Source organism: Plectropomus leopardus, chromosome 7 (genome assembly GCF_008729295.1).
Source record: "Plectropomus leopardus isolate mb chromosome 7, YSFRI_Pleo_2.0, whole genome shotgun sequence".
In the NCBI taxonomy this organism is placed as follows: Eukaryota; Metazoa; Chordata; class Actinopteri; order Perciformes; family Serranidae; genus Plectropomus; species Plectropomus leopardus.
Genome location: NC_056469.1, coordinates 4,175,297 through 4,189,415, shown reverse-complemented (window position 1 = coordinate 4,189,415; position 14,119 = coordinate 4,175,297). Strand labels below are relative to the sequence as shown.

The window sequence follows — 14,119 nt, the reverse complement described above, 5'->3', positions numbered from 1 at the left end:
GTTGGACCTCTGTCTGTACATTTCCTTGTGTGTGTTGTTAGAAGAGCACACGGAACACGTCTGCACTAATGAGTTCTTTTCTTGGACCTGGCAGGCTTTGGCCGAGATCCGCTCAGCTTATTGTGGGTGTGTATCTGCGTGTGTGTGTGTCTGTGTGTGTCCTGTATCTGTGTGTGTCCTGTGTCTTGTGTGGGTGTGTGTTCTGACAGTGTGTCACCTCTGGGTGTCATTCCAGGTGATACTGCCAGAGCAGCCTTTACAGCCGTCCCGCAGAGCCACCGCCTGCTCTTAACAAGGACACAGAGGCACGCAGATGCAACAACACATACACACACACACACACACGCACACACATACATTTTTTTTCTATCTAGCTCTGGTGCACAGCAGCAATAAACCCGTACATTTCTGCGTGCTCCGAGTAATTCATCTTCATTGTCCGAGTCATCAAATCCGAAGAACGACAGTGAGACAGTCGGACTAGCATTAAATGTCCTCACCGCCAAGGAGACTGGCAACATGAACACACACTCTGATTCACTATTGTCTCACTCACACACACAATTTCACCCTTCGCAGATAGTACGCAGTCTCATAATAGAGCATTTTTCGGGGGGGGGGGGGGGGGCTTCAATCCCCCTAGACTCTTGGAGAAAAAAAACGAGTGTGATGAAGTGTAAAACAGGGGAGAGAAAAGAAAGAGAAAGAGCAGCAGTGCCAGGCGATCGGTGACAAGCTGCCTGTCAGAAAACACAGGGATCCTTATCGCGCACTGACATCATCCCCCAACCATTCTCCTGCAGTCACACATGACTGATGAGGGAGGTAAAAAAGTTCAACTTGTCTTTTCTTCTAATCTTCACACTTTTCTTTATAGCAGGAAATTAATGGTCTCTCACGTAGGATACTTTTACACACACACACACACACACACACACACACACACACACATTTGTCTGCTCATCCTGGAGCAGTGCTTTTATCATCGCCCCGTAAGTAGCAGCGGTAAAATTGCTTAATTAAAGCATGAATGTTTAATAAACCCTCCGGCTGCGTGGAGAGGGACCTGAGATAGGCCGTCCATTGACAGGCAGCCTAGAGGAAGGCAGACAGACGATTCCTCAACTCGCTACGCACTGGCTTAAAGTTCAAGTGAGTCCTTTGACAAGGAACAGGTGGAGCCGGTAAAGGCCAGAAACTTCATGAGCAGCGAGGTCACCGCCTTGAACTGTATTAAAATGCTAAGTTGGTCACTTGTGTAGTGGCAGGAGTGCCAGGCTGGGGTTGCTTGATTTTTATTGCTTTTATATGGAGTCTTAGTCTCTAAATGTCTTTGCTAGGCACACCCAACACATTCTCATCTCATATTGATGCTCTGCAGTGGACTTCCACACCTACATATTTGGCTCTTGGTATCCTTCTGCGTCTGCTCTTTACATTCCGGGCTGCTGCTGCCGTGATGTCATCACATGGTGGGAGTACACTGCTCCTGGTTATATTTAGGCAACAAAACCACATGGCAACCAACGTTGGGACCTCTACAAACACACGATGGCACTGATGGAGGTACATGGAGAATAAAACATCCCATTCCGATGGGAAGTGAACACCAGAGATGCATGAAAGTCCGAGGTTTGTTGGACCCATCCACCGCCCCTACAGCCTGCCGCATAGGGACCTTCTTGCTCCATAGCATTTCAACCTGACACCATCAGGGGTATCATGCCGACATGACAGGTTCTGTTGGGCCATGTTCTCAACTGATACTACCCATCCACGCATCAGACTTAGCAGCTGACCAGCAGTGAATAATTACAATCAGCCAGACAGAACTAGTCACGCTGTTTGCATTCTCAATTGTTGCCATCCAGTTCAAACTCAAGAGGTGCCCTTTGGCATCGGGTTTACACGTAATAAGCACCGCCAAAACGGCAGTATTTGAAAATGGGCTATTTCACATATTTCTATGAGACCAGGCTGAGGCACAGACCTTTGCTGCACATTCAACACGAATGTGACCCTAGAAACAATGCTTACAAGTTTAAGCTAATAGTTATCACAAAATGATATCTGCAAATGTTTTAGATCTGATTAAAAAGTTAGCTGTTGGTGTTATTGCAGCTATGTAAGAAATACCTTATTGAGATCCAAGTGTCTCATTGTCTTCAACTGGCCAGGTGTCAAGACAATTTCGCCAAACTGTTACAGTGAACCAGAAAGGGATACATCCCTAACAGTTCATTTCAACACCATTAAGTGATTTAATGTAGAATACCACTTTGTTGTCCATTAATGTTGAAATCTGAAGCTTTTTATCATGAGCAGATACTGCTGAAACAGATACTGCCGTCACTGAGGAGTAAGTTCAGCTGAGTCCGAGCTGAGTATGTGTGTGACCTCTGTGTTTCGGTTCAACTCTGAGTTGAGTCTAAAAGGGGTTGTGATTTATGATGGAAAATGAATCGATATGGCACATATAAAGCAAAGTGAGAATAAATCTCAGAGATTTAAAGTACTCATACCACAAGGAAAATAATGTGAATCATGCCATTATTAGTGTCAGTGTTTCACTAAAGAGTTGAAATTTGGTTGTCTTATCAGCCTGAGCAGCTTCTTAAAAAAACACTCAACAGAAACAGATGCTTTATGCTGCAGATGCTATTGTGGCCGTATTATGCTCTCAAGTAGCACTGGAAAGACAGTTATTGATTTAATGAATGTTAAATTAATAAATTTGACACAGTCAACAAGTTTTCTGTATTTTCTGAATTGCCATGTAATGTTTGGAAATCTTGTCATCATGAAGAAAAAAAAACTGAAAAACTGAAAACTAAAAATTAATAGCACCTATGTTAAATTGCCAAATCAATACATAGGATTTAGACAAATAGCAATATCTGTCTGTAAACTGAAGCTAAATTATTTCATAAGAAATACTGTAGCATTTTATAATAACACATTGCCAAATACTTTTTATTACTTTAACCTTGTAAGGTGCTGAATGCAGTAGCCATATATCACCAGGAGAGTAACAATAACGTAAGCAACATTGTTTTAAATGGGACCTATAATAGTTTGTCTTTATATATATATGTATATATATATTGGTTGTTTTTGATTGTTGATTTTTTTTACAGAAATAAGTCCAGTTGTGGTAAGAAGGTTTTACTGTTGATTTATATGGGGAAAAGGTCAGCTATACACACTCATTCCCTGCTGCCAGTACAATGCTACCTGTAGCTACATGCAAACATCAGGGAATCATGTAATCTTGCTTGCTGATGTTGTTAATTTCTCCCCAATTTAAAGTCGTATTCTTGCAAGAACATGTCCATGTGTGTTAAGATGCTATTGTTGTTTATTTTCAACAAGAGTTAGTGCCACTATACATAGTCATTCCCAGGCTTTCAGAATGCTGCTACATGTAGCTACAGGCTAGCGTGAGGGAAAGAAGTAATCTTTGTTGCAGGTGTTAATTTCTCCTGATTTTGGATAATTTTCCTGCTGGAACAAGTCTGTTGGTGTTTGGAAGCTTTGATTTGTGATTTTTCACAGCAACTGCTGCTATTTTCCTATACAGTTATTCCCTGGCTGCAATGATGGTGCAGAGATGCCAAGATCTGGAAGACCCAGAGCAGACTTTTTTAGGAGATGGGCTTAAAGGTGCTAAAACGGTGCATTTCAGACGAAGGGTGAATACAGGTGTTCCAGCACAGACTGTGTTAGGAAAATAATGTGTTTTTGATGTATTTTGGGTTTCTACCAGAGCAAGTCTAAACCAAAAAAGGAGCATAATAACTCCTCTTTAAGGACAAGACACTGCATGTACATAATCTATGTCATGCAGAAGAAAAATGAAAATGAAACAAAAATAAATTTTACGAGCTACAGAGACTACTACTTTGTACCATTGGAGTTGTAGCAGCCAAAAGCAATGCACATGACACTGCACAGCTGGGTAGGAAAGTTTAGAGGCAGTAGCTGTCTCCAGGCCTATCAGAAGCTTTTGCTGTTGCCTGACCTCACATGTGTGCTTACAACCCTCACTTCCTTCTGTTTCACAACTACGACAGCAGTATATTCTAATCAAGCTCTTCCTTTTACAGGAAGCACAGCAGTAAAGCTGTAATGATGCCAAATGCTCAACACAGCTCCATCCTTTTCAAAGTTTGGCCATGGTGCTGTGCAGGACTCGGTGTACTGCACGTCAGAATTCTTCCCCCAGCTTCTCCCATTATTTCTGTGTGAACTGTGATGCCTGCAACCACAATCACTAATCTCTGATAAATACTCTGATCATTGTTGACAAGAATGTGTCATGACCACAGATAGGACCACACATGCTAATTGTTTTCCCTGCCTCCGTCCCAAAAGCTCCATATGAAAACTTCTCAAACAGGCCATGGGGCTCCCTGCAGGCGCAGCAACCTCTACACCAGCACAGAGCCTCTCCCTGCCATCTCTTCTCAGTTTATTCCTTCCCACACGGCGCCCCCTGTGGTTAACACCATACCTCGCTCTCTCCACATGCTCACACACACAAACACACACACACACACACACACACACACAAACACACAAACACACACACAAAATCAGCTTTACTGCCTCCCTTGGTCAGCCACCCACACCGAGTCACGAGGGACCAGTGCGTGGTTGGACCAGTGTATGAGACATTTTCTGGTGCGACATTTCACCGTGTGTACGCCGGTGTTGTGTACAGTGCGTATGAGTGTGTGCGCAGGTGTCCACGCATATGAGTGAGTGCAGTATTAGACTTGCTTTAGGATTCCTCAGTGCTCCTTATGGAGGCGGGTTGGAAATCCCTTAGTTTAGCAACAATGTGGTCTGGCCAGGCAGCGGCTCGCAGGGAGAGACACAGCGCTCACATTCATCTTCCTAAGCTGCAGCCAGCTGCCAACAACTGGAGAAAATACTGCAAGTCAGGAGGGTTTATGAGTATTTCCTCCTTCTTCTTTGCACATGCTGTCACTTTTTTGGACTGCGAATCAGTCTGGTCTGTTATTATTTTATTAACCTTCCATCACAGCCAATATGTCAGGCAGCAGTGATTAGACTGTGATCAAAGTTGTGAAATGACTTGTCTCAACACTGCTCTGGTATTTCCAGAGCTGACTGGCCCAGTGGAGGCAGTTTCAAGTCCGATTTCAGCTGCTGTCAGTTTCTTACACAAACCCCGCTTTCCTTGTTCTACTGCAGTCAGGACTAATAACAAAATGGTTGTCCAGCTGGTCTCAGGCCAGTTGGGTGTAAATCTTTGAAAATATACTTTTCAGTGCTCTCTGGTGGACAAACTATGAAACAAAGAAATTGTTGTGTGTATTTGAGAAAAGGACATTTGTGAGTGCCATTTTTAAAATGACCCTGAAACACATTTTGAGGGTTACGTTTTTGTACTATTTAGCAACATATGTCACATTACATAATAATTGTCACCAAGAGATGGCTTAGAGAAAAAGGCACATCTTACAATCTGAATACTGAACCCTTTAAAGAGCCAGAAAATGCTCTGACATTGACTGTAGACCAGGTTTTAGTTGGTCAATGATGTAATCGCTCTCTGCTGGCTCAAACTGCACAGAACTCACTGGCCATCAAAAATGCTGTGCTCTAAGGGTTGTCCTGGAATGCAATGAACACTGAGGAGCTTTGGTACACTTTTATTTTGTAGCCAACAAGGTTACAAGAACAAGTGTGGCCAACACATAATTGGACTTTATAAACACTTCAAAGGTCGGAAGTAACCTTTTATTTCTGTCTTTCTTGTTTACCATGCAGTAAATCTGAATGAATTTTACTTTAGCACTCATGGTTTTCATAAATAGAACAGAGCAACTGAATTGTGGAACCTAGATAACAATGTGTTGCATGTTCATATTCGCAAAAGCTTAAACATTTGACTATTTTGACACACAATGCTGATTAGAACTATGTTAACTCAAGTGGGTTGCTGGTGGGACAGGGTGGATTTTAGGTTTTAATATTGTGAAAGCCAGGACTTTGTTTTTTTTAAATCAGATGATTTGTACACATCAAATGAAATCATGGGTCAGTAATTTGTGACTAACCCATGTTTTCTGGAAGGCTGCCATCACATGACAAATGCGCAGTTCTAAGCACTTCCTGTAAGGAGGTTGGTCTGAGTCACCTAAAGGTACGTTGTCATCACAAATACTCTACGTTAAGTAGGTAACATCATTCATGGGGCACTAATAGGATACCATACTAACTATTGGGAGTGAGAGATGGTAGTGTTTTCATCATGCTTTGTAAGCCTTAAATTCTCATTTATTGTCTGAATTTGGCAACAAGGGTTTCATATTCCAAAAGCCAAGACTTTGTTAATTAAAATCAAACAAACCCCAAAATGACCAAAAACTGAGATGTTGACATAAATCCATGTTTATCTAGAAATAAGCTGTTATAACAGCCAACTGATTTTGATAAAGCTCCCCACATTTATGTAATTCCCTCAGGAATGTGGCCACATTTTTATCCCAACAGATATTTGCAAAATACAAAAATAACAGAATATATGTCACGCTGATATCAGTCACACTCTGCGTGTTGGAACAATAGTCACCAATGCTCACCATTGTGTCAGCAGAGAAAACAACAAACACATACTAGTTGTTGTCAGTGCTACTCAGCTGGACATGACACACAGCTCCCCATGACAGAGAACTTTACAGCACACATACACACACGCTGCAACTAGTCATAGCCTGTTGACCGCTGCGTCACTGTCACTGCTACAAGTTTTGCGCTCCAATTATAGCCCAGAATCAGGATTTGAGAAAACTGGATGCAACAAAAAGAAAGCTCTGAGAAAAAAAAGAGGAAAAGTATCTCCAGTTCTTCATGTAAGGATATATTCCCCAGAGTCCAACACCACGTCCAACACCACGACAGAAAAAAATGTATATCTATACTGTGTGCTGAGTTGGCAGTTGTTGTCAAAGACAGACTAGCCCGGATCATCTTTGTTTGTTCAAGCACCGGTAACTACAGCAAACAGAGAACCATGATTGGCATAACAGACAGACAGCAGAGGCAGTTCCCTCCAACCCTACAAATCCACTTCTACTGGATCCTATCCCAGCATGCACTGGGCCAGAGTTAGGGTACATCCCAGACAGTCTATCACAGGACTAGTGAGCTTCAACAAACACATCAGCGGTGTTAAAATTAGGAGCTGAATTCTGTACAGGGTGCACCCAATGATAGTGGAACCTGCTTTCTTTCCCAAAGGAGACAATAGAAGACACACATTTTAGAGTTTGATGAACACAGTGCTGACAAACCATATATATTTGGGAAACATTTCATGTTATGAAGCATATTGATAAGATTTAGGCATTAGCATTAGTACTCAAGCCAAAAGTGGTGGCTTTAGTTACTTGTTAAATGTTTAACTATAATCGTTCTGCTGTTCTCTGCCACTCACCAGGAAAAGAAAATGAATTGTTGTTCATTGTTGTCATGCATCGTAACTTTTCTCTTTTCATAAAAAGTTGCAATAGTATGCCCTCAATGTCAGTTTTTTCCCATTATATCAAAAGTGGTATAAATACTGTTTTTTGTCAAGCTATTGTATAAATCCTGGTATTGTAACAAGACTACCGTGAGATTAACAACATATGCAAGCTTCCATGCATCCTGCAATGACTTTTTCATTGGTCTAGTTTGAAACATGGATGTACTAGTCACTGATGACCAATCTAAAAGAAAAGAAAAGTAACGACTGCATGAGGGTTCTACATGAGGGAGTGATGGCTGTAATTGTTATAGCAGTGTATAGAGTATAGGCAAAATAATTTGGACATGATGAAGCAGTGTTTCTTCACCATATTGTACCAAGTGCCAGGCCTTGTTGTTTTTTGGTGATTTCCGTCTAGAACTGCAACTTCAACTTCAAGATGCAACCACTCGATTTGTCTGACACGCACTCTTCAGTTAATTTAGGGTTTTCAAATTGTGGTATATCATCATGTAGGCCTAAAGTACATGCAATTTCTACACAGAGAGGTTACATCCAGAAAAAATTGGTTTCGGCCGTGGACCTTTTTGTTGCCGTGTGACACTGCTAACAACTGAGTTTTCTTTTTGTGTCTCGCTGCACAGTGCTTTTAGTCCCTGACACTGTGTTCTTGTTTGCTTATTCTCAAAGCTTTATTAAACATTTCACACTTGAAAATGACTGCCAAGCCAAAAGTGAGACTGTATAATATGCAAACAAGGTCACAACTCGGATGACCTCATGGCATTGTGTGTAGGTTGTATCTGTCCTCCCCTACCTTTGGTTCACTCTGTTGGCCATTTCTGGCGCTTTCTCAAAGCTACCACAAACATGTCTCTTTTGTTCAGATTGAGTCATGTGCTTTCTCATCTCCTCACATCTCTTTCATCCATCCTTTAATCACTCACTGCCTCCCCTGCTGTCCACTGAGGGCTAACAAATGAATCCTTTCCTGCTCCGTGCCACACCACATTTCGTGACACAAATCACACCCATCCACACACATGCACAAATACGTGTTGGAGGTCTACCAAAATGGATTTTCCGTGGACAGCATCTCTGGACTGAAGCCACCAGCAGCCAATATTTTGTCCCAAACCTTTCACTTTGACCATCTGAATGTCAGAACATTCCAAAAATAGCCCTGAAATCACCAGTCCTCTCAACTTAAAGGTTAAAGATTTCTCACACAGCACAGGAGCTGTGTTCACACCGTGAGCCATGGACGTATAAATCACAGAATCCTGTTAGGATGTAATTAGAATATTAAGGCAGGGTTATTTATATCGGTTTTATTGAAATTACATGTCTTAAAAACTGCTCTTTGCAAATCTTTTGTGACAAAATTAATTTTCATGGATATTTGATTTTATGTTCTCAAAATTATTACTATTCACGGACACCGAGACTCTTAATTGAAACCAGAGTTATATTGATAAAAAACATTTAAAAACATGTGGTGTATCCTTTCATCCTTTAAATCAGATCAAAAGGTCACATTACAGTCAATAAAGGTTAAGCACTTACAATTGATTGTCCTATTGACACAGTAAAACAGATAATCAAGCTGTATGTTATCTGTCATAGCAGAGGTCGCCCACACTTACTGGGCAACATCTGATTTTGTATTATTAGCATCAGTCTGAAGGTCAATCTATTAATCTAACCATTCACCCCATGTGAACACAGGGCTACTTCTGGTGTCATGGCGGTGGAATTTATTAAAAAAGGAAATGTTCTTAAGTTACCAACAACCGCTTTACATTTTTCTTCAACACTAAGTTTTTACACAATAATTGATGTTTATTAGTTTAATCAACATTGTGCTAATACTGGGAACTGAAAAATAGAAAATGACCAGAAAATCATCACAGAAAATGATAAGGCAACTGCTCATGGCCCCCTGCCATGTTGACTGTAAATGTCATTAGTGAGGCTGCAACATCACTTGTTACTGATCGGTTAGGGTGAAACAAAACAGAACTCCTCACAAACAGAAATAATCATTATTAAACAAATCTGCAAAAACCTGCAAATGTCCCAAAAACAACTGTTTAAAAAAAAAAAAAAAAAAACAATTCTTCTTTTGTGTAACGTCTGTGTATGCCAAATATGGTATTGTTAAGGTTAAGGAATGACCGTATGGTATTGTTAAGGGAAGGGAATGATTGCAAGGTGTGGTAAAGGTTAGAGAATCATGGTACGGTACGGTGATGTTTAGGGAATGTTTGTAAGGTATGGTTAAGGTTAGTAAATTATCATAACGTATGGTAAAGGTTGGAGAATTATAGGAAGGCACGGTTAACGTTAACTTGGACAAAGTCATAGAAAGACCAGGGTTATGGTTGATAATAAGGCAAAGTGAATTGCAGGTCTGTGAGAGAATGCAAAGTCAGATGTGCTACATGTCCATCCGCCACCCTGACTTTTACACCCTTAACCATCTGTCTTGCTATTTAAAGGGCACATTACTTCCTGTAGTGACAGTGAACATTGGCACTGGAGGTAAATTTTGATGTGTCCTTTATGGATCTATAACTATGCATATCGGGCTGAGAAATTGGCCAATTTACATGATGTCAGGATAAATCAAACAAAGTGGCAATTCTTCACTCTGACAATCAAGCTATCTCTGCGGGGCACCATAGAAAAGCTGCACATGGTGGTTTTAATATATAGTTTCAATTTAAGGAATCAGACTTTTCTCTGTCCTCTCAGTGATAAGCTGCTGTGACAAAGAAAACTGCACAGTGTTCCCTTTGCTAAGTTGTATTTCCATTAACTTTATGCTTTAGGTACATAGGGCCATATGGGGAGAAGTTGAGCACAAGGCAAGGCTCCCACAATGCCTATGAGGAGGCAAACTCCACTTCTAGCCCCCATCAGCCGGACATGAGCCGAGCTCGAGTCCTGACAGAAGGTCTCAACCCTCCATCTGCCACTGGGCGGGACCTTCAGTCCCTCTGCAGAGGGGGAGTGAAAGAGGCTGGGAGACAGACTGTAATCTATGAACTCCTTGGTTAGTGAAGGTGCTGAGACCAAACAGGTCCAGCTGCGTACCGCCTGACCCAAGCAACAACTATCTGTCCTCATCAAGCCTGATCCATCTGAGACAACTCCCCCTCTCAGTTTGTCAGCCTCTTCACTCTCATTTATTCCCCTCTCCCACTCTGTCTCCGTTTCTACTGTCTTGCATCCATTCATCACTCACAACTATCACCCCTTTCTTTCTCTCCTCGCTGCACAGCAGGCCATAATCGCCTGGCTCCCCGACCTATTTCCAAACAGAATCCATTATGTCTCCCCATCCTCTTTTTATCTTCATCCACCAATTCAATCCATCCAGTCACCCATCCAGCCAAATATTCAGCGACCGCTTGCCTCTTCCATTTGAGATCATCACATGGTTCCATAGCCACTCGTTCACTCTGAACCCAGGATTATCATCACAGAGACGCTGCGCCCGTGTGGGTTGAAGCACACAGAGAGAGAAGAAAAGCTATAATGCGTCCTTCTCTTTCTATCTCTCCACAAGCCAACAGTGGATGGTATATTTCTTTTTTATATTTCACACCTTAAGGCACAAACAGCCCACACCCTGCTGTTGAGCACCATAAGCGGGATTACATAAGTGCCATAACTAGCAGAGAGGAGGCTGGGGCGGCGAGGGGATATTAGCCGCTCTGGAGACTGGAGGAGGATAAGGCAGGAGATACCCACCGCAACATCTTCTCTGCTTGGTTGGCTTCCCACGACTGGCTCAGTGTCAGCCCACTATCAGCCTGGGGAGGGAGAGATCGGGAGGCAGCGATGGTGGCTCAGAAGAGAAGGAGGAGGAGGACTGAGAGAATAAGACCACAGGCTGATTAGGAGAAGCGACAGAGAGAAGCAGAGGAAGGAGGGAGATGGTGGATAGGTTAGAGGGAGAAAAGGGAGCCAAGAAATGTTCCATCCCTCTGGCCATAGTCCTGACGAAGCCAGGATAGAGATGTCAGGCCACATCCTGTCTGCCGAGGAAAAGGGAGGGGAGCCGAGATCAAGCAGCAGACAATTAGACCTCGAGCCACAGGCCCTTATTCCATTGTATTTCTGCCTCTCTCCTTCCATCTTCCTCTTTTGTCTCTCTTTACATCGCCAACCCCCCCTTCCTGTTCTGAGCATCCCCAAAGCGATCCAATATCAGCACTTGATTCTCCTATATTTCCTTAGGCTTCCCGGAAGGCCGATCGAGTGTCCCTCCCCGGACCACAGAGAGATGGAATATGGTGCCGACCTCTCAAGGTCACCAAGCTCGCTTCCATCAGATGAAACCTTAAACCTTCCATTTGCCTCTTTCTGTCCCTCTTTCTCTCCTCTACTTCATCCAAAGCACTCCACTTGCTTTTAAGCCAATGTCACACAATTATCCTCCCTTTACACAAATCATACACATTTTCACTGGCTTGATTGCTACTGAAGATGCCATTTCTCTGTCATTTTGCTGAGAGCACGCTAAAGCTCCAAAGGGGTGACCTTCGGAGGTCAGACCAAACAAAAATAAATCTATTTTTCCCATAGTCTCTTGAAGGCATGGCTTGTTTTCCCCTCTTGTTTTACAGAAAGGCAGAGATAATCATTAATCTTTGCCTTTACGTGCTTTTGGAAACTGTGCAGTTGATATATGAACTATGATGTAATCCCATTTTTTTTTTCAGTTAAATAACCATAAAAGCATTCATACTCACCATTTATCTCAGTATTTTTTCCACTCTCTCTGACGCTGGGTAAACAGTTTTCCAGGTAAACTCCATTGTGATAACAGCTATCCCCCTCACTGAGCAGCGGCGGCGGCTCCCAGCACAAACACGGAGTCTGCATGATGCCGCATGGCCTGTTAGATGTACTGGAGGCCAGGCAGTCCTCCAGCCACTGGCACAGCATCTGACAGGCCGCCATGCTGGGGTTGCGCTTCCCCACCACCAGGTACTCTGTTTTGAAATCCCCGTCCCCATCCGTGATGGCCTTTCCCGCCCGAGGAGGTCCCTTCCTCATTTGGAGGAACTGCTTTCCGGCCTCTAGGAAGGCCACCGGGGCAGAGGTATCGCACAGTCTCACCACCTCGTCGAAGCTCTCCATTCCCAGATAAGTGCGTGTAGTCTCCAAGAAGGAGTCATACTGAAAGGTGCGGATCTGTGACGGCACGCAGTCCTCAGTAGGTTTGGTGACCTTGATGAAGATGGTGTAGCGCCGTGGATCGGGATTCTGCAAGGTCCAAGAACAAGGCATGGTTGGGAATACTGATGATGACAGGAAGAAGCCAAAGAAGCGGCTCTGGACTAAGGTGGAGCAGGAGTCAGATTCTGGGCCTGAGGGGGCTGCGTGGCAACAACCCTCCATTAGCAGCAGGGGAGTGAAATACAAGAGCAGCACTGGGAGAGGCCACCTCGATTGGCCAGGAATCCGAGAAACAATGCTTGTCATGGTTTGCAGGTGAGGAGAAGGAAAAGGTGTCTTAGGCTGGTTTCTGGCTTTGGAGGACTTAACTTCCAGCTGTGCGGGGCAAAGGAAGAGGAGCAGAGGGAGGAGGAGAAGGATGTGGTGGTGGAGGAGGAGGGGGGAGGGAGGTTGCTCTCAAAGATCCAGCGATCGGCCCATGGCTGCATCAGTCTGCCTGGAGATTTACAAGAACCTGTGAAATGGAACAGACAAGATAGGAATTAGACTTCGTATCTCATCAGACAACGGAATGGGATTACACTGATTCTATTTATCTCTGCAATGAGAAATCAATCTATCAGCTGTTATTGTTTGCTCTGTAAACCGAGCGACTGCAGCGACTCGAGGGCTCTGGAGAACGCCGAGTTGAGACAAAGCAGATGGAGGGAGGGAGCCAGTGGTTTAGTTAAGTTTTTCTTCATTGCGCAAGTTCAGGTTGGTCTTTTCCTGAGAGACAACTGTTTTCCTCACGTCTGCTCTCATATTTCATCTGCCAGCTCATTAATTTGTCCAATTATAAGACTATTAATTACCAAAAAGGCAACACCTGCAGCCATTCATTACTCCACTTTATCAAGGACAAGACACAGACAGCAATGCCATGATCAATAGTCCTCTTTGTTTTTGCTTATTAAAGCCAAAACAATTAGCTAATGTTTTGCCTTTAAATACACATTCATTCATGATTGCATTGTTTTTCACTTTTTCTCCTATTACATGTCTCTTTTAGATTATGTGCAGGGCCGCTTTCCCTTCAGTGCCTTTGCTGTTTTAAGTTTTTATAATCAGTGTTTCTTTATTGAAGCACTGTGACGTGGAAAATAGGTTTAGGATGGTAAACAATATCATTCAAATACAAACTCCTTGTCTGCTCTTGAATAAGAATTTTAAAGTTTTCATCTGAATGCACTGACTGATTTGAGATGCGTGCTTTTTTGGGAGAAATTGTTGCGTGTTGTTAACGTTATTGTATGAGAAACAAAAGATGCCATCCTGACGAATACTTACAAGGACACGAGCATGTTAAGTGCTGGTTGTAATGAAAAGGAACAGAATATCATGAGAGGCACACTGTAATGAAAATTCCAATTAAATACACCACAG

General features: G+C 42.9%; 1 protein-coding gene across 1 annotated transcript in view; it reads right to left on the bottom strand.

The window, feature by feature from the left end:
• Positions 1–13,082, bottom strand: part of adgrb1a (adhesion G protein-coupled receptor B1a) — a 138,024-nt gene extending 124,942 nt beyond the window's left edge. Inside the window, exon 1 of the mRNA XM_042490365.1 lies at positions 12,265–13,082. Coding sequence (XP_042346299.1) covers positions 12,265–13,000 — 736 coding nt within the window. The 5' untranslated portion in view covers positions 13,001–13,082. The remainder of the gene's footprint in view (positions 1–12,264) is intronic.
• Positions 13,083–14,119: the final 1,037 nt, after the last annotated feature.